At 57.0% G+C, this 25,264-nt stretch overlaps 2 protein-coding genes across 4 annotated transcripts in view; one reads left to right on the plus strand and one right to left on the minus strand.

The window, feature by feature from the left end:
• SORCS2 (sortilin related VPS10 domain containing receptor 2) overlaps positions 1 to 25,264 on the plus strand; it is a 537,963-nt gene that overhangs the window by 218,655 nt on the left and 294,044 nt on the right. The window lies entirely within an intron of this gene.
• Positions 11,992 to 16,625, minus strand: PSAPL1 (prosaposin like 1). Its single transcript, XM_030801234.1, has one exon. The coding sequence runs from the start codon at positions 16,535 to 16,537 to the stop codon at positions 14,972 to 14,974; it is 1,566 nt and encodes a 521-aa protein (XP_030657094.1). The 5' UTR covers positions 16,538 to 16,625; the 3' UTR covers positions 11,992 to 14,971.

Below are 25,264 nucleotides of genomic sequence, written 5' to 3' on the forward strand. Positions count from 1 at the left end.
CGCCAAGACTTCAGGATGAATCTAAGTTAGCCAACAGTTAGAGGGAGTATTTCAGAGCAGGCCACACACGCAAAGTCTGAGAAACTGACAATGGATGGGACATTAAGTGCGAGGTGGAGTTGGTGGGGCGCAGGACTGTGGGGGTCACAGAGGCCATTGTCTCCACTCCACGAGGACCCTTATAAAAATAGTGTCATGTCTCAAAAAGTCTAGCTCAGAAATCAGAGGTGCTGGAAGCTGTGCCCTCTGCAGGATGAACCATTGAAGGTGCAGTGAGGGTGATATATCAGTTAGCTTTTGCTGTATAACAAATGACCCCCCCAGATTTGTAGATTAAAACAACAGCCATTCATTGAGCTTATGATTCTGTGAATGGGCAGTGTGGGCTGGGCTCAGCTGGCTGGATCTTTGGTTATTGACTAGGCTCAATCGTGCATCTGTAGTAAGCATCCAGTTATCTTGGTGGCTCTGTTTCTGAGGCTTGGCTGGCCTTTGCCTGGGGCAATGGGGAAGACTGGGCCACATGACTCTTATCCTCCAGCAGGTTAGCCTGGGCTTATATACACAGGGCACCCGGGCAGAGGTTCAAGAAAGAACGGCAGCACATAGGTCTCAAGGCATGGACTTGGAAGTCACGTAAGGTCACTTCTGCAAATTTCATTGACCAAAGCAAATCACAAAGATTGACCTTTATTCAAAAAGCGGGGAAATAACTCCACTTATTGAAGGAAGGACCATTGCAAATGGGTGTGGATACAGGGAGGGGATGAATTGCAGCCATTTTTTTCAACAGAGTTATTTGGTTTGGAGAAGAGAAGGCATGAGGCTAGTTCCCAACTGCTGAGTGCTTTCTGGGGTTCAGGAGACAGGCAGTGCCATAGGGTCCTGAGGGCAAAGCTAGGATCCAGGACTCCATCTGGAGAAGAACTTTCTACCGGGTGGAGGTCTCTCATGGAGTCTGGCTGGCCTTGGACACTGGAGGAACCAGGAAAGGCTGTGTGAGCTTTGTTGAGAGACACATGGCCAGAGCTCAGGTGATAGAGAAAGCGTGGCCTCTGAGGTTGTAGCACTGGGCCCTGTATTGAATGGACCACATGCTCTGGTTGACCTTTGCAGTCAGTGCTCCAGGCATCCAATCCTCCGCCTATTTGCAAAGTGTTGCAATAAAGAGCCCATAATCTCTGGAGCACATGAATTTCTTCCTGTGGAAGCTCATCAGTTTCTCAGTTTTCCTCTGTAAACACTGGTGTTTTGAGTCAGCCTTCTTCCAAGGTGAGCTGGTGTCATCTGAACTGCAGATTGGCAAGCCCATCTCAGACAAACAGGCCTCTCTGCACTGGTCCAAGGACTTGGCTGAGACATGCTGGGTCTGCAGGAAAGTGTAGACGGAAGCCAGATCTCTGGATCTAAGAGGCAGCAAGCTATGTCAGGGTGGGCTTGCTGCTATAGCAAAGAGCCCCAGTGATTCAGTGGCTTCCTAGGATGAAGTTTCTCACTTGTGCAATGGTCCAATGTGGGTGTTCCTAGCCAGGTGCTTCCTGGGCAGCTCTCCTCTGAGCACTGTGATGCAGGGACTCAGATTCCGTCCATCCTGTAGCTCTGCACACTCCTCTCCCGCTAACCAGGGCCTAAGAGTCCTCCAGTCTAGCAGGCCGGGGAGACCAGACAGCATGGATTATACACAGAGGACTTCCAGCCACACTCTATCAGCCAGATCTCATCCACTGGGCTGCTCCCATCTGCAGGGGAGGTTGGGAAATGTAGTCCACCGTATGCCTGGGGGGCAAGGGTTTGGCTTGTGAACACCCAGCTGGCTCCAGTAGAAAATGGCTGCAGCAACACCAGTTTTGGAGCCAGCAGACCTGAGCGTCAAGCGGTCTCCCCCATCTCCCACCTAGGGCTCTCTGGGCCTCAGAGTCTGCATCTGTAAAATGGGCACAGTGATATTCTCCACTGTGCAGGTTTGTGGGAGCCTTGGATGAGATCAAGCAGTGAAAGCACCAAGCCATATCCTGGCTGGGCACAGGTCCCGGGAGAGCTAGCTGAGACTCAGAGAGTGTCCAGGGCTCAGGTCCAGTTGGCACAGCAGCCAGTGGACATGTGGGGGCACTGGAGAGGTTCTGGAAGCTTTTTTCATGTGCAGCTGGAGGCAGACCTCATGGGGCTCAGGAAGGCAGGGGGTCCAGTGTGGCCATGGCAGGAGATTTGGTGTTACTGGAGGGGCTGCACACCTTGCCTGCTTGTCCTCTTTCCTGACCCCACTGAGCCCATTGCCTCCTCTGAGCCCCGGGCCCCATCTTGCAAGCTAGGGCAGTGGCAGTCACATCCCTGGAGAGGACTCTGTGGGATTCAGGGCCCACGTAGTCCTGAGGCCTCTTCTCAGACCTTGTCTGCCATGCCCCGCCAGCCAGCCTGCCTGCCACTGTCACAAGCTGGAGCCCGCATGGCATGTGTGATGCCACTCAAAGCTTAAGTAGGTTCTCGGCTTGGTGCAGAGCCTCTCGTTTGCCTCCTCCGCCCGCCTGTCTCCTCTGCCTGCCGTTGCAGGGGACAGCAGGGTGCCCAGTGCCCCACTCAGCATGTGCGCACCAGCAGATGTTTGCCATCACTAGTGTTTGGTTCTGTTCTCCCCCTTGGAGATGGAGCCCTGGGCCTGGTTCCCAGTTCTCTCTTGGGTGCTCAGGGACCCTAGGGCTGTTTCGCTCCATCCCTTGCCCACACAGTGTTTGCATATAAACTTCTGCTTGGGTCCCCAGCACAAGCTGTTGGCTGAAGGCCCAGAGAAGGCACTGGGCTCTGCAGTGAGTCAGAGGGGGCACCCCACCTGGGTCATCTGGTACACCACGCCATGCGTTTCCCACGAGAGTCCCTGTTGCCACAGCTTCTCCTGTGTCTCCTCTCTGCTCTAGAGAGAGTGCATGAGAAGTGGCTAAGAACGCAGGCTTGTGGACCTGAGAGATCTGAGTTCCAGTCCTGGCTCTGCCTCTCGTTAACTGTGTGGCCTTGGGGAAGTGACTTTCCCCCTCTGAGCCTGGTTTACTCCATCTGTGATAATAGACTTGCCTGGGTTGCTGGGTCCAGTGGTAATGGATGTAAAACACAGAGCCCAGACCTGGCTTCTAGCCAGCACCAGGGAATATTTGCCATGGTCATTCATGGTCATTCTTTCGCAGCACTGTACTTCTTGGCAATGGGAGTGTGGGGGGTGACGTTCTTGCCCCCCGTAACTCCCTTTGTGCGTCTCCAAAGCCACAGCCTCGCCTCCCTCTCCAGTGGCTCTGGGGACAGCGAGTGACTGTGCACAGGCTCGGCCCTGGGGTCTGGAGCCCCCGCCGGCTCTGTGGGATGGCCACTGCCGCCCCTCTCTGGTCTCCCTGTTCCTGCTTTGGCCTCCTCCTGTCTGGAGGGCTCCTGTCACTGAGGCCTCCTGCCTGCCACCTTGCAAATGAAATCCAGCAGGCTTGCAGGAGAGGGAGGGCAGGGCCTGGGGTGGGCTTGCAGGAGAGGGAGGGCAGGGCCTGGGGCGGGCTTGCAGGAGAGGGAGGGCAGGGGCTGGGGCGGGCTTGCAGGAGAGGGAGGGCAGGGCCTGGGGCGGGCTTGCAGGAGAGGGAGGGCAGGGGCTGGGGCGGGCTTGCAGGAGAGGGAGGGCAGGGCCTGGGGCGGGCTTGCAGGAGAGGGAGGGCAGGGGCGGGGGCAGGGCTGGGCCTCACGCTCCCTCCCCTATGGTCGACCTTGAGGCGCTCGCTTCCCTTGTCGACCCCCACCTCCTCATTTGTGAACTGAAGTGGGAGGGGTTGGACCAAACCGGCGCATTCCAGCATGGTCGGTGCCCCCTTTGCTACTTTTCCTCCATGAGCCCTGCATTTTGGAAAACCAAGTCCACCACCTTGTGCGGGTTAATCGTCACCCACCTAACGTGGTCAGACACGCTGCCTGGGTTCAGCCTGTCAGAACCTGTGTCTCTGTCACCGTCTGTCCTCTGACCTTCTCCTGTCACTGCCCTCTCGAGTGGGCCACTGGGCTGCTTTGTGTCAGAGCCCAACTCGGCCTCCTCGGGCCGTGCCCTTCTCTGGGACAAGGGGCCCCCAGGCTGGGGGAATGTGCTCCCCGGAGCCTGCAGCCTCCTCTAGGTCCTGGATGCCCTGCCCACTTCTACAGCCTGGGCAGACCCCTCCCCTGGCCTTCCTTTCCATGGACACTGCCCGTGGGCCCATGATGGCTGCCTAGAGAAGGAGGTGTGTGGACCGGGCTGGGGTCTACACTCAAGTTTGAGACGCCCTACAGTGCAAGTCAGAGCTGGGGGCAGAGGTAGGCGTGGCCCCAGGCCCCCTCGGTGCTCCTGCCCTAATCCCCTTGTGTGTGATGCTGGGCCAGGTTGCCATCCAGGCCATCTCTCAGACCCACACACTCCTTAGTATCTCCCTCATCTCATCCACCCACAATTCCTCCAGGATGTCCCGGAACAGGGACCTCCTCTCCCATCCTGTGGCACCACCGTCTCTCGCCTGGACGCCACAACCCAGGTCTCCCTGAGCCTGCCCTTGCCCCCGAGAGTCCATTCCAACACCAAAGTGAACTTCAGAGAGCACAGAGTCCTCGTCACTGCCTGGTGATAACGGACTCAGGGCTTCTCAGCACACCCGGAGGTCCATGCAGCCCCCAGGGCACCCTGCAGGGATCCGCAGACCACGGTCCCTCTCGATGGCCGGTTCTCTAAAGGCCCTGGTATGCACCCGCCCCAGCACCTGCCACCCCTCCCCCACCCCACACCCCTCTCTCCACTTCCCAGCCTTCACCCCAGCTCATCCCTCCCAGGGAACTGCTCCTGATCTGCTGGCTCTGATGCCTCAGGTGCCAGCTGAAGGCCACCTCCTCTGAGCCACTCCCCCCACCCATCCACTGTAGGGGAAGGTGCCCTCCCTGTTGGAGGCTCTGGCTCCGTGCTGTTTTCTCTTCATTGCACTGATCATAACTGCTCAGGACTTCAATGCATTATCGATGATGATATTATTTTCATGCAGTTTCCTGTTGGAACATTATGATTGTTATTATTTCTTTATCTGTGGCCTGCGTGTCTGCTCCATTAGGTGACAGGCTCGAGGGAGCAGTATCCCTGGCTGTGTGGTTCACTGTTGGATTCCAGTGCCTAGAGCCCTCCCGCGGAATGGAAAGCTGGGGCCGGAGGTTTTTGCTTTTTAGAGACAGGGTCTCGCTCGGTCGCCCAGGCTGGAGTGCAGTGATGCTTATAACTCACTGGAGGCTTGAACTCCTGGCCCCAAGCAGTGCTCCCATCCCAGCCTCCCTAAGTGCTTGCATTACAGGTGTGTACCACCACGCCCAGCTGAGACTGGACTTTTCATTTGTTCTGTCTGAGATGCCGGCTTGCATCTTTGGGGGACAGGTCAGTTTCGTGCCTGGGACCAGCCCTACCCCGGCCTAGCAGCTGGCATGAGTCGGTGCTCGGGGAGACCCAGGCTGCCCCACGGTGAGCTCTGGGGTGGATGACTTTCTTCAGCTTGTTTCTTTAGGAAGAGTGGTGTGCTGGTGAATGTTGAACAATCAGCACTCCAGAAAAAAAAAATAAAAAAACAAAAACCCAGCAACACTGATTTGTAATGTTGGCCAGTTTTCACGGTGTAAGTTCTCCCAGCATGGCGGCCAGCGTCAAGCTGCCAAAGTGACATCATCACATGCGGCGTTGGGAAGAGGCACACTCCTCGCTCCTCAGCAAGGGCCCCGGCATGCTGTGGTTTAGGAGGATGGCACGGCGCTCTGTGTCCTGGCATCCATGGGTCTGTGCACAGCTGGGAGGATGCTGCTTACCCAGCGGAGAGTGGGATGTTGCCAGCTTTTCCCAGGACCTTGGTCCCTGGCCCGTCACCATGGGTCTCACATTGTTCCTGGCCATGTGTGAGGAGCGGGTGGTGGGACAGAGCTGCAGGCTTGGCCCAGCGAGGGGACTCTGCCATCATTAGCTGTGTGACTCTAGGCAAGCTCTAAGCTCCCTCTGAGCCTCTGGCTCCTCGTCTGAAGGGTAGGGTGGGGTGGACATTGTAGATCCTTCAGGAAACCCCACGATGGCAGGCAGTCGTGGGCAGGAAGGACTGGCAAGCTTTGTCTGCAGCCTGGGCTCTCTGGGCCTGAGCTCTGTGTGACCGTGGAAACATCCCATTGTCCCTCTGGCGTCACTGCCTCTCTCCACCCAGTGTGGACACTGTGCCCGGCCCCTTGGCTGTAAAATCTGGGTCCACACAGTCCTCTGAATTGGGGGAGGAAATGCAGGCTTGGAAAGATCTAGAGGCTTTCCCAAGTCACCTAGTGTGTGGGTGGCAGAGCCCTCCTCTTTGCCGCTCCTCACCTCCTCATGGTGGCAGGAGCGCCCCCCTCTGCTAAAGTGACGTGTGACCCCCGCCCTCCACAGGGCTCAAGCAGCTCCCCAGCCCAGAGACCCTGAGCCGGGGCTCTCAGCACGACAAAGCAGTTAGAGTGTGCGGGCACCGTAGTGGTGGGCATTCTGCATGGGAGACCTCCTTAAGCCCTCCCTACCATGCCTTCAGCACACGCGGGCCCCCACATGCCCAAGGAAGGCTGCCCAGTGAGTGCGTGTTGGGGCCTGCCCTAAAATCAAGGCTTGAGGGACATTGGACCACACAGTGCCCGGCACCGCCTCCCGAGGGGCAGGCATTCTGCTCCCAGGACACTGGCACGGGTGCTGTGCCCCAGAGGGCTGCGGGGTCAGCAGGAAGGCGGAATGGATCCCCGGCCTTCTGTGACCTTGCCCCATCTGTGGGCCGAGCTCAGGGACGCAGGATGTTGGTGCAGTTCCGGAAGTTGCCGGATTCCACAGGCTGCAGGGGTGCCTCCTCCCTCCTGCTCTCTCCAGCCTCTCACGACCCAGAGCCTCAGATCCTCCCATACCAGAATCCACCAGGAACAGCACACTGTGCAGGAGCCTCCGTTTTCAGTTTTGCTGAATGCCCCAAATCCCTGGCCCTTGATCGCTGTGGGGTGACCCTGGGCTCCGGAGACCCCAGGACTGGCCTGTGTGGCCTTTGGCAAGCACCTGCTCTGTCTCCACAGCCGCAGCCTGGGCAAGAGATGTCCCCTTGAGATGAGATGACCCCGATAAAGGGCCTTGCCTGTGGAAGGCGCCTTTGCTTCTGCTGTCCTGGTTTTGGTTTCCCCCGTGTCCTGGGAATGTCGGTCTGAGAAACTGGTTTGGGAGTGGCGAGACTTTCCCCTTCATTTGCAGTTACTCCCGCTGTCCTAAATAAATGATACCTAACCCCTCCCGGATTAGGAGCCCGACACCTTCCTGGGTCTCACAAAGAAACGTCAGAGGTTTCTGAACCGTCAAATGGTTGTCAGGAGGCCCAGGCGCCGAATCACACTCATTTTACAGCGGGAAATTCAAGGCCTGCAGAGGGCCCAGCTCAGTCTTCAGATGGGTTTGGTTTGGCCCGGGCCGCAGTGGACTGAGCTGTCAGCATTTAGGAATTGCGAGTTCTCACATGAGCAGCCTGGGGTCCCCACCTCGCTGGAGAAACGAGGAAGAGGCGGCAGCAGGCAAGCACCCCGAGGCAGGGACGGCCCACTGGGTGGGGCCTAGGCTCTGCCTCGTCCACACTTCCAGGCCGTGGCGCTCTCTGAGCTTGTGCCCCAGTCTAGTCCAGCCTCAGAAGGGAAACTGAGGCACAAAGGCATCATGATCCCGTCCTGGGGAGTTAGACCCGGAGCACAGGTCTCGGGAGGGCCAGCTCCTGGGTCTTCTCCCCCGGGATGCTGGAGGCATGGGTGGTGTTGTGGTTTTCATTCTCCATCGCTTGCTGTTCATCAGTGTGTCCTCCAGAAACAGATGCACTCACAAGGCTGCCCTGTGGCTGTAGACCCAGAGGTGAAGGTGGGGAGGCCGGGAGTTGCGGGCCAGGGCCTGTGTTTTACCTGGGGTGGGGGAAAGCCCTGGGTCTCCTGTTCCTGAGACATTTTTCCCACCCTCAGTGAGTGGCCCATCGGATCCCGGGGCTGGCGGCTCTGAGCCAGGGGAGGCCTGAGGATGGCTTTGCTGGCTTTGCAGGTCAGGGAGACCGTCCAGCTCCTGAAGAGGCCTTCCCAGCACACACTGCCCCACTGAGGGTGGCCCCTGGGGGCCCATTACTAAGAACCATGCTGCAAAGTGTTGTAGGCCAGGTGTGGCTCACACTTGTAATCCCAATACTTCGGGAGGCTGAAGCAGGAGGATTGGTTGAAGCCGGGAACTTAAGACCAGCCTGAGCAACACAGCAAGACCCTCCAGCATTCTCCCTCGGTAGGAAGCTCAGGCAGGGTTGGTGTCATCAGCCCGATGGAAATAGCACGTGTACTGGGTGTCTTGTGTGTGCCGGGCCCTGGGGTGTGCTCGATGCAGTCACTTCATTTCCTCCCTGGACAAACCCCACAAGAGAGGGTACCTTTACCCTCTTTGTGTACTTATGGGATGCCTGAGGCTGTGGGCTGGTCAGTGGCTTGCCCAGGGTCACACAGGTAGTGAATGGTGAGGCGAGGCCCTCCCGCACCGGCAGTGAAGCCCGTGTTTCTCTGCATTAACATCTGGCCTCCCAGAGTCCACATCTGCTCCGGCAATGCCCAGTTGTGCTGAGCGGGGCCTGAACCCGGATAACAGTGGGGGGATGTGTTTTGGAGCGATGGGGCCCTGAGGACAGGCTTCCTGGGGCAGCCATGGAGGCTGGGCCCCTCCCGCCAAGGAAGGGCTTAGTGGCGAGGGGCACAGGGAGAGCGGTGGTTCCATTCAGCCCTCGCCTGCCCTCGGCCACGGCCTCCCAGGGTGACAGCCTGGATCTGGAGAGTTTGAGAAGTGCTGGGGAGAATCCTGGCACAGCCAGAGCTCCAGGGTAGCGTTAATGGCGGCATATCCATTGTGGGCATGTGGAGGGTGACCTAGGGGGCCCCTCGGTAAGAGAAGAGCAAAGTCTTATGTGGCTGGACTCAGGCTCTGGGGAGGCTTTGAGTCACTGAACGTGGCTGTTTTCACCCCATCCCTTGCTTCGGATCCAGACCCTAAATGTGATCTAAGCATAGGCCTGGGGCCTCGGGCAAGAGCGCCATCCCTCCCTGGGCTGCAGAGGTTTGGAAAGGGAGGGGGGCCTACTGTCCCCGACTTCACTCCTGAGTTTCAGCAGTGGGAGGATGGGCCAGAGCACCTCATAGGGACGGGATGAGACGGTGGCAGGGGCCAAGCCTGGGACTTGGAGCATACTTCCTCCTGCCTTTGGCAGCTGACCATCTTTGTTGGGGTGTTCTTGGATTGCTATAAAGAAATGCCTGAGTCTGGGTTTCATTGGTTATGCAGGACACCCCAGGAGGTGGGGTGCTGGGATCTGCTCCGTGTGAGCCTCGGGAAGCTTCCAGTCATGATGGAAGGTAACGAGGGAGCAGGAGTGTCAGATGGAGGCAGGGGGCAAGGGAGTGGGAGGCAGATCTCACGTGAACTGAGGGAGGACTCATTCATCACTGGGGGGGTGGCATGGAGAGCCTTTCCTGAGGGCCCCTCCCCGACGATCCCACACCCAGACCAGGCCCGATTGCAGTGGTGGGAATCACATTTCAACATGAGCTTTGGAGGGGGCAGCCATCCGAACCATATCACCACCCCTGAGGGCGGGGGATGGAGGTTGAGATGCAGCCAGAGGGCAGCACAGGCTCGCCCACCTGGGGTCTGCTCTGCGGGCTCTTCTGGGGGCACCCATCTCCCTGGGTTTCCACACCCAGGCCCCATCTAGCTGTCATCTGTGGGTCCTGGGGTGGGGCCCATCTGCCCGTGGCTTCACCTGGGCCATGGAGGACAACCTTGTTTTGCACAGCGTCCCTGGGGCGGCTGCTGGAACTGAGCAGAATGGATTCATATTCATTTATTGAAAGATGGACTCCGTATCATATACCTGGAAGGTATGGTCACAGCTAGGCCTTGTCAGAAACACACAACCGCAGGGCGGCATCAGCACAAAGGGCAGACCAGAGGGCTGAAGGTGGTCCCAGAGGAGTCAGCGCTCATTCGCTCACCCTGTGCTCATGGAGCCTGTTCCACGCTGGGCTCTGTCTTGGTGACAGGACTGTGGCAGAGACCACTGAGATGAACTCCTGCCTGCTGCAGCTTGCATTCCAAGGGAAGCCAGGCCACAGCCCGATAGCCGAGTAGAGTCAGCTATGGGGCCGAGGGCAGTGAGGGCAGCAGAGACTAAGACAAGTGTGGAGAGGTGGTGGGAATGGCAGGTGGGGTCCGGAGGTGATGCTGGGCAGGGTTCTGCAGGGAAGGCCTGGACCGCAGGAGGGAGTGAGAGGAGCATGTCTAGAGCCAAGCAAAGGCCCTGGGGTGGGCCTGGGGTGTGTGCAAGGCCAGGCTGGGGTGGCTGGAGAGGAAAGAGTGAGGGGAGGGGCTGGGCTGCGTCAGGGTGGGGTCCACCCGGCTGATGGTGGGTTGGTAAGGGCCTCAGCTTTTACCTGCTTTTACTGGGAGTGAGGAGGTTGTGAGCTGGCCCGGACTTAGATTTTGTCAGGATCACTGCTGTGATGAGACTAGACAGGAGGGGGCGGTGGCGCAGGGGAGCCCAGACCCCAGGAAGGCACCTCTTCCCCAGTCTGAGTGAGCTGAGTGGCTGGCTCACAGGGTGTGTCCACTAGCAGGATTAGTTGTCACTGCAATCTGGTAACCATGCTGCTGGATAGGGATGTGGGGCTGCTGTGACCATTTCACAGGCGAGGAAAATGAGGAAAGGAGAATGTAAGGGTTGCTCCAGGGGTGGCAGAGTTGTTGACTTTTGACTTGGCGCACTGCATCGAGGCACATGCGTGAGTGTGTGCACGGGGTCGGGCCTGCACACCCCCTGCCTAGGGCTTTGGGGAAGGTGCCTGTGACATCACGAGGCCCCTGCAGCATGGCTGGAGCTGAGCATGGGCTTCCCTGGTGCCGCTCTATTCCATCCCAGCTCCCCGGAGATGTGGCTGGGGGCAGCTGGGCATCCCTGCACCCGTACGTGCTCTCTGGGCCTTGGCATCAACATTTGGCTAATTTCCCAGGTCCCATCGCCTCTTCCACTCTAAGGGTATTTAGTGAGGGAGACATGAAGAAAACAGCAGCAGAGAGTGGTTAAGGTACTCTGGGAAAGTGAATCCGCCTTACCAGACCTGGAAATCACAGTGTAACTTAAAGATCTGCAAAAATATAACAGTGAAAACGCATTTTAAGAGGCCAGCTGGAAAAACAGAGAAAAGACAGGGGTGTCGTGGAAGGACGTGCCTGGAAAAGCCCCTTCCTCTGTGCATGCACCCAGCAGGCCTCTCCCACAGGGTGCCCTCAGTCCTGCGGAGGACCCGGGGAGGTGGGGTCACCCAGGTTAGGGATGAGGACCCTGAACCACGGCCACAGAGTGCTGGGGTCAGGACTTGCTCGTGGACATCTCGTGGGTCACGGGTGTGAGGACAGAGAACACAGGCCCTGAGCCTGCTGCTCCCTCCACTACTGGCTGTGTGGCCTCAGGCAAGTTATTTAACCTCTCTGGTTTCAGCATCCACCTCTGGGGAATAGAATAAGAATAGTCCCTGTCTCACGGTGGCTGTGGGGAGATCATGAGTGAAGCCAGCACAGCTCCTGAAGCCATGCCCAGCAGGCTGGCAACCCCCATCCGGTGCACAGGGGCCATTGTCCTGGGCCCTGTGGTGCCTGGCACTCTGGTGTGCTGGGGAAGCTTTTCCAGGCCCGCTTCTCGTTGTAAGGAATAGATTTGACTTTCATCCCTGGAGGTCACGGAAAGTGAAAGTGGGGGAGGGAGCGTGGACAGCACAGGCTATCCCTGACATGCCCCTCCTGGGCTCAGGGTTCACCATTCCCACATTGAAGGTGGCTGTCCCCACGGACTGCTCTTCCATGCTTTCCAGGAGAGCCCTGAGTTTGTATAAATTATTCACCAAAAAAAAAAAAAAAAAAAAGAGAGAACATCATTGGGTGTATTTATATCTGGTTTGAAGTTTCTAACAACACATCACTTCTAAGAAAAGCCCCAGGCCAAAATAAATAAGTAAATAAAATAAAAAAGAGCTGGACCACCAAGCCCTTTTCCCGGCTCCCCCAGACCCTCTGCACCCCGGTGTGGCCGAGAAAGCACAAGGGGCAGCATCTGTAGGTGTTCTGGGGCGTCCCAGGCCTCCGCCTTACGATGGCATCTGAAGAATGCCCAGCGTGTGTCTGGCTGAAGGTGCAGGTACCTGCCCGGCTCTGGCAGCCCGGCAGGAACCCTCTCCCTCCTCCCAGGCAGAGATGCTCCTCTGTGCGGCGCAGTCACCACCTCTGGGAGATCCATGCTCAACGTCTGTCTTGATTTCCCATCCTTGCTGGGATGGGTCTCCCAAACTTCTAGGCCCAGTAGGGCCAGCTGCTCTTTCCCTGGGCTGGCATCTCCTCTCCCACAGCTGGACAGTTACAGCACCCTCCCCTGAAAAGCCTTTTCCAGCCTGAACACAGCGGCTATGGAGTGGTTTGGATGGACTCCTTAAGCCTCAGACTCAGTGCTGAATGGCGGTGCTGCCATCAGCACCAGCGGGCCCGTCCCTTGCTCCTCCTGCCTCTCTGCCTTTAGCCCCCAAGGCAGCCATCCCACACGGACACTTGCAGAGCACCTCCTGTGTTCTGGGCTTGGTGCTGGGCACAAGGGATAGAGGTGACTGAGACCCTGCCACAGGCCTCCACAGCTTTGGTGGTGGATGAATGAGTGGAGGGGTCAGAGGGCCCCTGTGGGGGTGGGGCAGGGCCGTGCTCATGACCTGGGCGTGTGCAGCTGGGCCTGTGGGGTCATGGCCAGTGAGCTCCGTTCGTCATGGGCAACCATCTAGTGGAGACGCATTTGCTCAGTGGCTCTGTGGGAGCAGCTGGTACCCAGGCCCAAGGGGTGGGTAGGGAAGAGGGCGTGGGGACACCACACCCTGACCACCCACTGCAGGTAGCTCTGGGGTGGGGCAGGTGGGCTGAGCTGGGCCACCTGGCAGGTGTGGTGCTTGCCCTCTCCTGGCCTCTCCCAGGTGACCTGTTGGGGGATTTCAGGTCACGTCACACACACTTCCCAGCAGGCATCCTCCCGACTCACAGCCAAGCCACAGGAGGGCCTGTGGCTCCATCCTGTCCCAGAGAGGTGTCAGACACCTACCGGCAGGCAGACAGAGAGCCTCTGGGGCTGCTCCTGGAGAGGGTGGGTGGTCTCAGGGGAAGAGGCAGATACTGAGGCCAACAACTTTGGGCCCCTGTGTTTTGGAGTCTGGTGCAGAACTGCCTTCCCATGGCCCATCCAGTGGCCAGGCACGACCACCGCCCCTTGCTGGCCTCATCTTTTGTGGGACTGCCCAGCGGGCCCAGGCCTGCTCAGCCAACAGGGGCCACTTTTGAGGCAACCAGAATCTCAGGCCAAGTGTGCCTGTGTTCCTGGGGCGGTGGCCCAGGCCTGCGACGTTTACTTAAGAGCTCAGGTGTGGCCTCTTGGAAAACAGCACCCGCTCACATCCCGTCCATCCAGGCGTGGAGTACCTCTTACTCAGGAGGAGAATTAATCCATGGGCCTCAGGTGAAATGCCAGCTTCCACCCCCAGGACTCGTGTGTGCAGCTCCCAGATGTGTGAGCACCTGCTGTACACAGATGCTGGGCCAGCTGCAAGGATACTGCAGGGTCATGCCCAGGGGCTCTCCTGGAGGGGGCACATTGTCTTAGGGGGGGCCACACAGCAGGAGCAGAACCCACAGGAGCACTTGAACCCGGCTGGAAGCCCCCGGGGGCTTTCTGCCAGAGGGGTCACCGGGGTGAGGTGGAAGCACCAGGGCAAGGTGGGGGCTGTTGTAGCAGCTCTGGGATCTGCGCCTTCCCTGAGAATAAAAACACGGCACACGGCATTTGGAGGACGCTTGTGGTTTATACAGCACTTGCACAGCCAGGCTCTCCTGGGTGCCCCGCTGGCCCCCTGAGATGGGTTTTCTGGTCCCAGCAGACTCACGAATGCCGGTCTCAGGGGGAAGGGGCTCCAGAACATTTCTGTGAATTGTCTCAACATTCTTGTGAGGCAGTTATGATCATCCCCATTCTACAGATTAGAAAACTGAGGCTTGGACAGCTGGAGGGCCGTGTTCACCATCTTTGCCCTTTCTGCTCTACACCCCGGTGCCACCCCAGACTCCTCCGGCTTTTCCCGGGAGCTTTTGCCTGGCATGTTTTGCTCTCCTGATGTTGAGCACACCCCAAGACTTTCCTTCTGCTCATTACCAGGGCAGCGGAGGGTCTGGGGTGCAAGGAGAGAGGGACCCTGTAGTGGCCGAGACATGGGGGGGACTGCTCCGAAGCCCAGAAGCCCTTGGAGAATGTGGCCAAAGCCCCAGACCTCTCCCCAGAAATGTCCAGGGATACGTGCCTCTCTCACACACCTTTGGCAGCCACTTCCAGGGACTCCAGGTTGAGAAGCTCTGGCCTGAGCAAGACCCAGACTCCCACCCCCAGCTGTTGACAAGAGGTAATGACCCCACTAGTGATGGGCCCTCCACGCCTCCATCCGCCCCTGCCTCTGCTCACCCCGGCCATGACCCCAGCCTGGCTCACAGCCGGACGTCCATCCAGCAGAAGGTAAAGGGGCACCCGAGCCAATGGGCAGGCTCTCATGGGACCACTGGCAACATCTCAGCCTTGGAGATGAAGGGGCAGCCTTGGCTGGGTCGGGGAGGGGGGCACATGAGTGTGTTCCGGTCCAGTAGAGATGCTTTTGAGGGCAAAGCTGTGGAGCACAGTTAAGAGAGGCTTTCGGGATCAGGAATACCTGGCTTGAAACTTCACCTCTGCTTCTTCCCAGCCTCCCTCCTCGGAGCCTCAGTTTTTCATTTGTGAAATGGGGACGGGGAAAGCACCCACCGCATGGGCCTTGCTAGCAGGCTCTGGGTCTCTGGCGGCCACGGTCATGCATGTTCCCCAGCGTGGAGGGGCGTCTCTTTCCATATGTGCTTCTGGCAGTGTTGCACAGCGTTGCACAGCTTGGCGGCCTCCTGGCTCCTGCACCAGAAGCTTGGGCCCAGGGCACACTGGTCGGTGCCCAGCAGTGGGGTCCTGGGGCCATGGCAGGCCCCCATCTTCTTGCACACAGTCGCGGGGTCCATCATGTCCTGGAGACTCTCGATGAGCACAGGCTCGTACTGGGTGACGAAGTGCTTGCACTGGATCATATAGGGCAGCGGCAGGATGCTGCAGCCACCTTTGAAGGCCATCAGGATGTCTCGCTTGGTGCTCTTGCTCTCCAGATTGTGGGAGGACACTGTGAGCAGCCTCTTGCACCCATTGCAGAAGCTGCCCTGGTTCTCCACGTCCCACTCTGGGGACGGCACGATGGCATAGGCGTCATGGACTGCCCGGGCCCGCCTCCGGTTGCCACACAGACGGATGAACTTGCACACCTTCTCTGGGGTGATTCTGGCCACAAGCTGCACCAAGGAGGGGCTGTAGGTGTCCACCAAGATGATGCACTCCTTCGTGATAGAGGCAGGCATTACTGAGCACACGCGCTCCAGGGCATGGGTGATCATGAGCTCAGAGCTGTTGGACATGAGCCAGTGGTCCAGCTTCTGCACCACGTTCATGCACACCTCACAGGTCACACCGGCCTTCATCTGCATCTCGTTCTGTTTCCTTGGCAACCCCAGCTCCAGGGAAGGGACCCCGTCCATGGCCACTACTTGAGTCAAACGGGCAGGCGCCCCTAGCTCCTCACAGAATCCCCCATTCCTGCAGAGCTCCTGCGGGGGGAGAAGCCTCAGTGCTTGGTCAGCAGGGACAAAAAACTGGAAGAGGTAGTTCTTGCAGAGGACAGCCAGGCCAGGCCCCAAGGACTCACACTGCTCCTGGATGTTCAAGTTGGCCAAAGTCAAGTTGGACCGGACAGCCTCCTGCAGTCGGGAGACCTGCCGTACACAGTCTTGGCACAGAGCTCCTTTAGGCACCTGGGGAGGGTGGAAGCTAAGGGGCCCATTGGCCATGAATGGAGCCACAGCCTCAGAGGTGTCCTTTTTGGAGAGTGGCCTCAGGGTGGCCAGGTGCCTCTGCAGTGGCTCACAGAGGCTGAGTGCTGTGCACACCTGTGCCGGGGCGCTGTCTGGCGCCCTGCGGAGCATGCTGAGGACGGCTGAACTGTGGGCATCCACCATCCACTTGCATCCGGCTGAAGACTCCTGGCTGGGGAGCCACTCACAGGTTTTCATCACCAAAGCCAGGATGTCAGACTCCGTGGCGTCAGGGTTCAGCCCATTGCCAGCGGCGGCTGCTATGTCCTGGCATACGTCGCAGGGCAGAGACTTCACAGTGGGCTTGTTCCATACGGCCCCTTGGCAGTACCCCATGGCCCCGCACCTGGCAGCTGTCTGCAGATCCTGACACCACACCGTGGAACCCTTTGCACACTCCTGGGGGCCTGAGGTGGGGCTGGCCCTGGTGGCCCCCAGGAGGCTTGGCAGGAGGAGCAGGGCACACAGCATGCTGCCCAGGGACTCTCTGGCTCCAGAGTACCCAGCAGTGCCTGCTGCTATAAACCTGGCTCTCCTGCCTGGCCCCAGAGGAGGCGCAGAAGGGAGGTCCCACCTCCTGGCCACTCCCACAGCCTGACTCGCCCTGTGCCCGGGGGTTCCTGGCCTCTTTGCCTTCGCTCTTGCAGTGCCTGGAACACTATCCCTCCCCTCTTTTCCCCTGGATAAGATAAACTCTTAGCAGTTTTCTGAGCCTGGCTGATATGTGAATGAAGCTCGGCTCCTAGGAAGCCCTCCTGGCCCCTGGGCTGTGTCCCCCACCCTCCCCCCGCTGCAGTAGCTCCTGGGGTTCCCTTCCCCGCAGCTCACTGTCCTCTCCTGACTTGTTTGTGTGGCCTGGGTCCTCTCCTGGAATGTGAGCCCCCCCCCACCCCGAGGAGTCTCTGCCCCCATTCTGGGAGGTACAGAAAGGCACCCTCTGCTTTATTTGCTGAAGATCGAGTGATCCCAATGGCTGGCCACCCCCTGGATGCCACTGTTTTCTAATGTGGCCTCAGGGCCACATGCCCAGCTGGGGTTCTGCCCCTGGCTGTGCTGTTCGGGGAGTTAGTCTCTTTGAGCTTCAGGTCTTCAACTGTGAAGTGGGAGAGCTGTGGACCTCACTGCCACATCGCAAAAGCCACTTGCAAACTCAGGTCCTGAGCCCAGCTGGTTTCTTCATTCTAGGAATGTCAATCAAAGGCTGAGCGTGGGCTGGTCCGTAGTAGGCGTGGATTAAATGTTTGTTGAAGGTACACACACACAGAAGAGGTTTGTTTCGTTTCTGTGTCATCTGTTATCTTATCTTTTTCTTCTTCCTTAGTTGTTAAAATAGTTCTTAGGCAAGAGAGTCAGCTGGGCGAGCACGCACAGGCGCCTTGTATTGGTTCCTGTTTATTAAATGGAGAAATCTGGAGTCAGCCTGGCCTCTGGCCTAATTGCCACACAGCCAAGGAGTGGGCATGCCAGAGGTTTGATGGCAGGGGGCTCCCCTAGGCCCACATGTGGGTGTCCTCAGCTCAGCTTCCTGGGCTTGGGTGCTCTGTAGGAACACGCTTCCCAGTTATGTGGGTCAGGCAGCCTGGCCTGAAATTGCAACAGCCACACATGAGGAATGTAATAGTGCAGGGTGCTTCCCGCCAGCCCTCCTGCTGGGTACAGGGGTCAGGAAGAGAAGACGGAAAATAGGATTTGCTGAGTTCTTGCAGTGACTTCCAAGGACTCTGGTTGCTGGGGACCATTGGAGGGGACAGTCTTAGGGAACAGGTGAGCCTGGGTGTGCTCAGCTGCAGGATGGCAGCTGGCCAGCACCTCCAGGTCATACCCCAGGTGGGGCTGGAGAGGTGGGTGTCCTTATCTAGACTTGGCTCAGCCAAGCGTGTGTTGATGCATTTCTATGGGCTTATGACGGGCCTGCCATTCATTCAGTCCATCACCTGACATTTCCAGGGCACCCACTTGCATCCCACCAGGACTTTGGGCACCAGGCTGAAGCAAACAGAAGGCCCTGCCCCTTGACATGAACGCATCTGCGTGCCAGACTTCCTGCGAGTCCCTCGAGACCCAGCCCCCACGGCGCTGCCTTGGTCTTTTGCACTGAGGGGGTGTGACCCAGGAGGCCAGAATGTCCTTCTCATCCTGACATCCTTTGAGCCTAGCACGACACCCCAATAATTAGGGGCTTCTTGGCTCAGCATTGTCTTTGTAAGATTGACCCATGCTTCTGTGTTTAGCTGTAGAGCCGACGTTGTCGTTTCTGGGTAGTATTCCACTGCGCGGGTCGAATGCCCCACCGGGCCCTGGGTGTGTATTAATTAGGTCAGTGCACCACGATGGATTTGTCTACTCTACCCTTGATGGGCCTTTGGGCCGATTCCACTTGGGAGCCAGTAGGAGTAATGCTGCCCTGAACACTTCTGTGTATGTCTTGGATGCACACATGTCTTCCCTTCTCTGCTGGGTTTTATGGAGGAGCGGCACGGATTCGGCATGCGTCGTGTGTGTGTTGAGCAGGTACTGCTGGATCGCTTTCCAAAGAGGTTGTGCCCGTTCCCACTCCCCTCAGCAGCATTTGAGGAATTCCGATTGCTCCATGTCTGTTTTGTTTCGGGGACTGGGGTATTTTCCAACACCAACGACCGATTCTTACAGACGCCAACTGGGTGCCCTGTAATTCCTTTCAGTTCTGACACCAACTACCTGGGGTTAACACAGGCCCCACACGTTAAGGGCTCAGCCCCCGCTTTAGACGCTAATAATCACAGGTCCAAAGTTGGCACCCGTACTTCTGACGAAGTGGCTATAAACCGGGGCCCCGCGACCCTCTCCTGGGTTTGATAATTCTCTAGGGTGGCTCACAGAACTCAGGAGGCCCTTTGCCTACATTTCTGATTTATCATGAAAGATATGACTCAGGAGGCTGTGCACAAGGCAAGGACTAGGGGCTGGGGTGCAGGGCTTCCACGCCCTCTGGGTGTGCCACCCTCCTCATGCCCCCATGTGTTCACCAACCCGGAAGCTCATCGAACCTCATTGTCCAAGAGTTTTTCCAGAGTTTAATCTCCAGCAGCCCCTACTCCTTCTCAGAGGCCAGGGGGTGGGGCTGGAAGTTCCAGTCCTTGAATGATTTGGTCTTTCTGGTAACCAGCCCGCCCCATCAGAGGCCAACTAGGGATCCCACCCTAGGTCACCCCATTAGCATAAACTCAGGTGTGGTCAGAGGGGCTTGTTATGAATAACAAAATACACTTCTGTCCCTCAGCAAATTCCAAGGGTTGGAGCTCTGTGCCAAAAAGTGGGGACAAAACCAAACACATTTTTTTTTTTTATGCCATAGGGGGGATGTTGGATTACTTAAAGGATAGCTGCAAGAATGGTACAAGGCACTCCCGAGTACCTTTGCCCAGACACACCTGCCCCACTTGTTTTGGGGTTCTCACTGCCCCTCCCTCCTTTCCTCTCACCTATCTGTCCACCTACCTAGCCACCTACCTGTCTGTCCACACACATGTATATATTTGCACATAATTTTTTGTAACCTTTGAGCGTAGGTGGAGACATTGTATCTCTTTACTGCAGTTACTTTGGTGCCTGTTTCCTAAGGACCAGGACATTCTCTCAAACCACAGTGCATTTATGAAAATAAAGAACTGCAGTGTGGATACAATACTAGAATTTAACCCACAGCGCAGTTCAGCTTTACCAGCAGCCCTAGTGCTGCCCCATGTGGCATTGATTTCCCACGTCCAGCCCCAGTCCAGGCTCACACGATGCAATTCCTGGTCATGGCGCCTCAGTGGCCTTCCATCGGGAGCTGATGGCAGCTTTGTGTTTTCTTTTGTAGCACTGGGGAACCAGCTGGTTATTTTGTAGAATGTCCCTCTGTGCAGGTCTGGCTGGGTTTTCCTCATGACCAGACCCAGGTCATGCATCATGTGGGGAGCCATTGTTGATTTATCAACATGTGTGATCTTTGATCACTTGGAGAATATCTACCAGTTTCCTTCTCTGTAAAGTTATTTCCCGCTTGTACTTAATAAGCAACATTTAGAAAGGTATTTTGAAAATATGTAACTATCTTGTTCCTCATCAAATGTTTATGCATTTATTTGAGCACCTGCCCATCGTTTTCTAGCTCTGTCTTCTTTCTGTATTGATTAGTTTGTATTCTTCTGTGAATAAAAAAGCTTCATCTCCCCTTCTTCTCTCTCTCCTTCCTTCTGTTCCCTTTCTCCTCCCTCCCTCCCTGCCTCTCTTTTTCCTTCCTTCCTCTTTCCTTTTTTCTTTTTTAAAAGACTCAGAATTATTTTTTACTTATTTTTTTTAAAAAAAGTTTATTTAATAGACTATAACCCAATACAACTGTCCCACTTGCTTTGAGGTTCTCACTACCCCTCCCTCCTTTCCTCTCACCTGTCCACCTACCCATCTGTCCCCACACACTTATATATTTGCACACACTTTTTTCATATCATTCATTGTTTTTGATTCCTGAATTGTCCCAGATGTGATCTGTGGGAGTCCCCTCAGGCGTCCTTCTTTGGCACTTCCGTACTTTCCAGCACAGGACATGTTCCAGGCTCATCTTTTGCATTCCTTGAACCAGTGCTGGAATCAGCCTGTTCTCCAGGGAACATGGTGTTTAGAAACCAAGATCTGGATATGAAATGTGCTCATTGCTCCTATGCTGTCATGCCTTTTAGGCCCTCTGAGTGAAAACCTTACCTCTTCCTGACATGGGGTGAAAGAGGAAGGAGGGAGGGAAAGTGTGCACAGGGAGAAATACAGAAACATTCACAGACATAAAAACTATATATATGTGTGTGTGTATATATATATACACACACACACACACACACGTGTATATGTAACATATTCATCCATCCATCTTCACAAGACTACAAGTTCATAGTGATACTTCCAACACTCAGTGCAGTGTAACTCCCCTGCCCAACAGTGAGAGGCTTGGCTCCCATGAAATTTAACCTATTTACCCCTTACTGAACCCTAGGATATACCCAACCCATTTTAGAAACACCAATCCATACCACTGTGAAATGCAAACCCTGCTAACTAGAGCTCTCTCGCGCTACACATTTCTCTTTATTCTGTTGAGATAAATTTCACATACAGCTAAGCGCACACATCTTCACACACCTGCAGAATGCACACCCTAGTCAAGGGGCAGAATGGTCCCCCGTGCTCCTTCCCAGTTACTTGTCAATGAGAGCAAACACTTTTCTTCCACAGATTGATTTTGCCTGTTCTTGAACCTCGTATTGGTGGAGCTGAACAAGAGGGAAAGGATGTCCTCTGTGCCTGCCTCTTTCGCTTCATGTTATGAGATCCAGGCATGTTGTTCCCACAACTGTAGGCTGTTCCTTCACCTTGCTGGGCAGCGCTTCATTGTGTGGCGTTCCCACACTCTGTTTATCCACCGTGAGCTTGCATGGGGTGGTTTCCAGTTTGGGGTTATTCAAACATGGCTGCTCTGAACATCTTGGTGACATTGGATGGTGTGCAGAATGTTTCTATAGGGTGTGCACCTGTGGGGGCAGGTGGGTATGTGCTCAGCAGATTCCCCGGGACTTCTCCGAAGTGGCCACACCAGCTGCTGTCACCCACCCGTGTTGCTGGTGCTGGTTGTTCCCTGTGGCTCTGATTTTACCCCTTCAGAAAATGCAGAGAATGGTATCACAGACATTCATCCTCCACCCACACTTTAACAAATGCTACCATTGGCTGTATTTATTTTTTTTTTGTAAACCCCATTTGTTTCAAAAAGCTACGTGCAAGGTATTCGCATTTTCTCCCCAAGTAAAGATGAGCCTGGCCACAATGGAGTTAGGGAGGGTGGGAGGAGGCCTCCTTGTGGGTAGGACCCTGACCTGGAGCCTGGGGCCAGGGAGGAGGGAACGAAGAAGGGGGCTCTCTCCCCAAATAATTGTTCTGGGGGGACAGAGCCTGCCTGCCGCTTGCTTCAAGGACAGGCGTCTTTCAGAGAGAATAAGGGAGGATTTCATGCTGACCAAGGGAGAGCACGAATGGGAACACCATGCTTACCTCCAATTTCTGAGGCTTTGGCACTTCACCCCCATTTCACCATTGGCCCTCGTGGCCCTGCCGTGCAGGAGGGAAGGGGTTACCTTGTGTATACAGTGCCACGTGCTACCGTTTCTCTCTCTGAATGAGGAGGGGCAGGCTAACAGAGCTGCCTCCTTCTCCCGAAGCCCAGTGGGGCTTGCCCAGCCTGCTCTGGAATTTGGGTCCCAGACAGCACCACCTTACCTGCCCCCCATCCCCTCTGCCTGGTCACGAGCTGCTGCCACTTGCTCCCTGCCCACTCCCATGCTGCCTCTCCTCCCCTCTGCCCTTCCCAAGTCTCCTGAGTGACCCTCCTGTCCCTCTCTGGGGCCCAGCTTCCTTGCCCGGACACATGGGGCCTCGAGGGTGGGAATCACAGGTCACTCATTTCACAAGCATTTTCCAAGCCCTGCTGTGAGCTGCGGGGTGGGGGCTGCTGAGTACTAGGGGCTCAGTGGGGATGAAGATAGATGAGGAGTGGCTCTTTGCGGTAGAGAGACAGACCATGAACGAGTGAACATGAAGTGACCACTCAAATGGCAGGCAGAAGGGAGTTCCATGGGGTGAGACCGTGGGGGAAGGTGGAGATTTGGGGATAGGTGGTGCTATCGGTCCCTGGGAAGCAGATGTGAGCTCAGCACTGGGATAAAGTGGGTACCCAGGGGAAAGCACCCCAAGAGGGGGACTCGGCAAGGGCAAAGGCCCCAATGTGGGCTCGAGCTGCCAATTGAGTAGCAGGGAGGGTCAGAGGGCAGGTGAAGAGTGAGGCTAGAAGGAGTTGTTGGCTGCTTCTGGGAAGGTGGAGGTGGCATTTCCCAAATACTGCCTTTGTGAAAGCTGGAAAGAGCCGCATCCCAGGTGAGGGGCAGCCTGAGGCCAAGGTCGGGGCTGCTTCCAGGTGAGCACCAGTTGTAGGAAAGGCACGGCACACAGAGGCCTGCTCCTGCCTGGCAGAGCTGGGCAGCGAGTGGGGACAGCCTGATGAGCTGGGCGAGGGTGGCTGGAGGCTGAGTGGGAGGCCCTGACTCATACCTGAGCTGAGTGTGGGTGCCAAGGGCTGGGCAGGATACAGGGGAGGTGCAGGCCGGCAGGAGAGGGAAGCACCCTTGCCACAGCCCCTTCCCAGTCAGAGATTTGAGAAGCCAGGGAAGGGTAGAGCCTGGGAGCTGCCCAGCCCAGATCACCCTCCACCCCCTCCCCCAGCCCAGGTCGCCCTCCACCCCCTCCCCCAGCCCAGATCACCCTCCACCCCCTCCCCCAGCCCAGATCACCCTCCACCCCCTCCCCCAGCCCAGATCACCCTCCACCCCCTCCCCAGCCCAGTCACCCTCCACCCCCCCCCCCCCCCCCCCCCCCCCCAGCCCAGATCACCCTCCACCCCCTCCCCCAGCCCAGATCACCCTCCACCCCCTCCCCCAGCCCAGATCACCCTCCACCCCCTCCCCCAGCCCAGATCACCCTCCACCCCCTCCCCCAGCCCAGCTTTGCCATCCACCTCCTCCTTCAGGTCCCCTCCTCTCAAGCAGAGACCCACTGACTCCTGGAGGGAGGGAAAAGTGGTGCTTGAGAGAGTTAGGGGCTGCCGGGGTGGGGGGCTCTGGCCCCTTCATGGGTGAGCGCCGTGTTGAGGATGGGGACCCCCTTACTCCTCCTTGGGCCTCTCCTGCTCCCCACTGACCTAATACCCCTACCTGGGACAGCCCTGCCGCAGAGGTCGACTCTGGGGCCGTGGTTTCCGCCCTGTTTCATGATATCAACAAAGCAGAGAGCAGCACCCCCAGCCCAGCCCCAGCACGTGGCCTTTAGCAGGTGCCCTGGAACTCCTGTGAACAGTATGGAGGTTCCTCAGGCCGACAAAACAAGGTACCATAGATGGAGTGGCTGAAAACAACCGGAACTCCTTTCACAGTTCTGGGCGTCTGATGTCTGAAATCAGGGTGTTGGCAGGGCCATGCTCCCTCTGAAGGCTTCGGGGAGGCTCCTTCCAGCCTCCTCCCAGGTTCTGGTGGGGGCCAGCGATCTTCCCCGGGCTGGGGTTTGCAGCCGCATTGCTCTAGCCTCTGCCTCTGTTGTGGCTTTCTTCTCTGTGTCTCTGTGTCCAAATTTCCTTCTTCCTGTGAGAATAGGATTTAGGGCCCACCCGAATTGAATATAACCTCGTCTCAACTAATTACATCTGCAACAACCATAGCTCCAAATGAGGTGGGATCACAGGTACCAGGGTTAGGACGTGAACATATCTTTGTTTGGGAGGAAGGGGGCACAATTCCACCCCCGACTGATGGATTCTGGGCGCTGGTGACCTTGACCTTAAACTCACCTGTGGTTCAGATCCAGCCTTGGCCCTAAGAAGCCTGGAAGGGGAGGCCCCCTGTGGTGCAGAGCGTCCGGGGTTAGGGCAGGCATCCGGGTGTTTGTGGAGCACCTAGGACTCACCAGTCTCTGGCTGCTGCCTCTAAAGCCCTTCTCAGTGCACGGCCACGATTGGAACCTCAACTGCCTGAGAGCACACAGGCCTGAGATGCAGGGAGCTTTGGGAGCCAGAACCCCGGTTCCTTAGTCCCTACAACCTGAAACTTTGAGAGGCGCTGAAACTTCCAGCCACAGTGGCCCCATCTCCAGGCACTTAGAAGCCCTGTCACAAAGCTTAGCCTTGTCATAAGGTGCGGAGACCCAGGGTCCATGGCATAAGGACCGGAGACCCCAGAAACTTAGGTGTTGAGACTCAGGACTTTGGGGCCTCGAGGCCGCACCTCCAGAGTCAGAAACCTTCTTTCTGAGGCCTCAGCACCTTGGTGTTAGAGGGCAAAGTATAGAATGCTGAACTGGCCAAACATCTCCCATGTGGCCTGGCCTCCTCATTCCTGAGACTGTGGCTCCTCCCACGGCATCAGAAGGCCCACAGGTGGTTTCCCACAGGGGTCCTCCCCAATGTGGGCGTGCCAGCCTCCGCCTCCCAGGCCTGGCTGCCACTGCTGGCCGATCTTAACACAACAGGCTCCACATGTCCACCTGCCCCCAAAAGCTCCTTGAGCGAGTTGGGAGTGCCTCACCCACAGGTAAAAGGGCTGTCTTATCCCCACAGGTGAAGGTTGAGGGCGGTGAAATAGGCAGAAT

The sequence above is a fragment of the Nomascus leucogenys genome, chromosome 20, assembly GCF_006542625.1.
Source record: "Nomascus leucogenys isolate Asia chromosome 20, Asia_NLE_v1, whole genome shotgun sequence".
In the NCBI taxonomy this organism is placed as follows: domain Eukaryota; kingdom Metazoa; phylum Chordata; class Mammalia; order Primates; family Hylobatidae; genus Nomascus; species Nomascus leucogenys.

Bases quoted from the DNA above. Each gene is read 5' to 3' on its own strand.
- PSAPL1 (XM_030801234.1), bottom strand. From the start codon at position 16,537: ATGCTGTGTGCCCTGCTCCTCCTGCCAAGCCTCCTGGGGGCCACCAGG.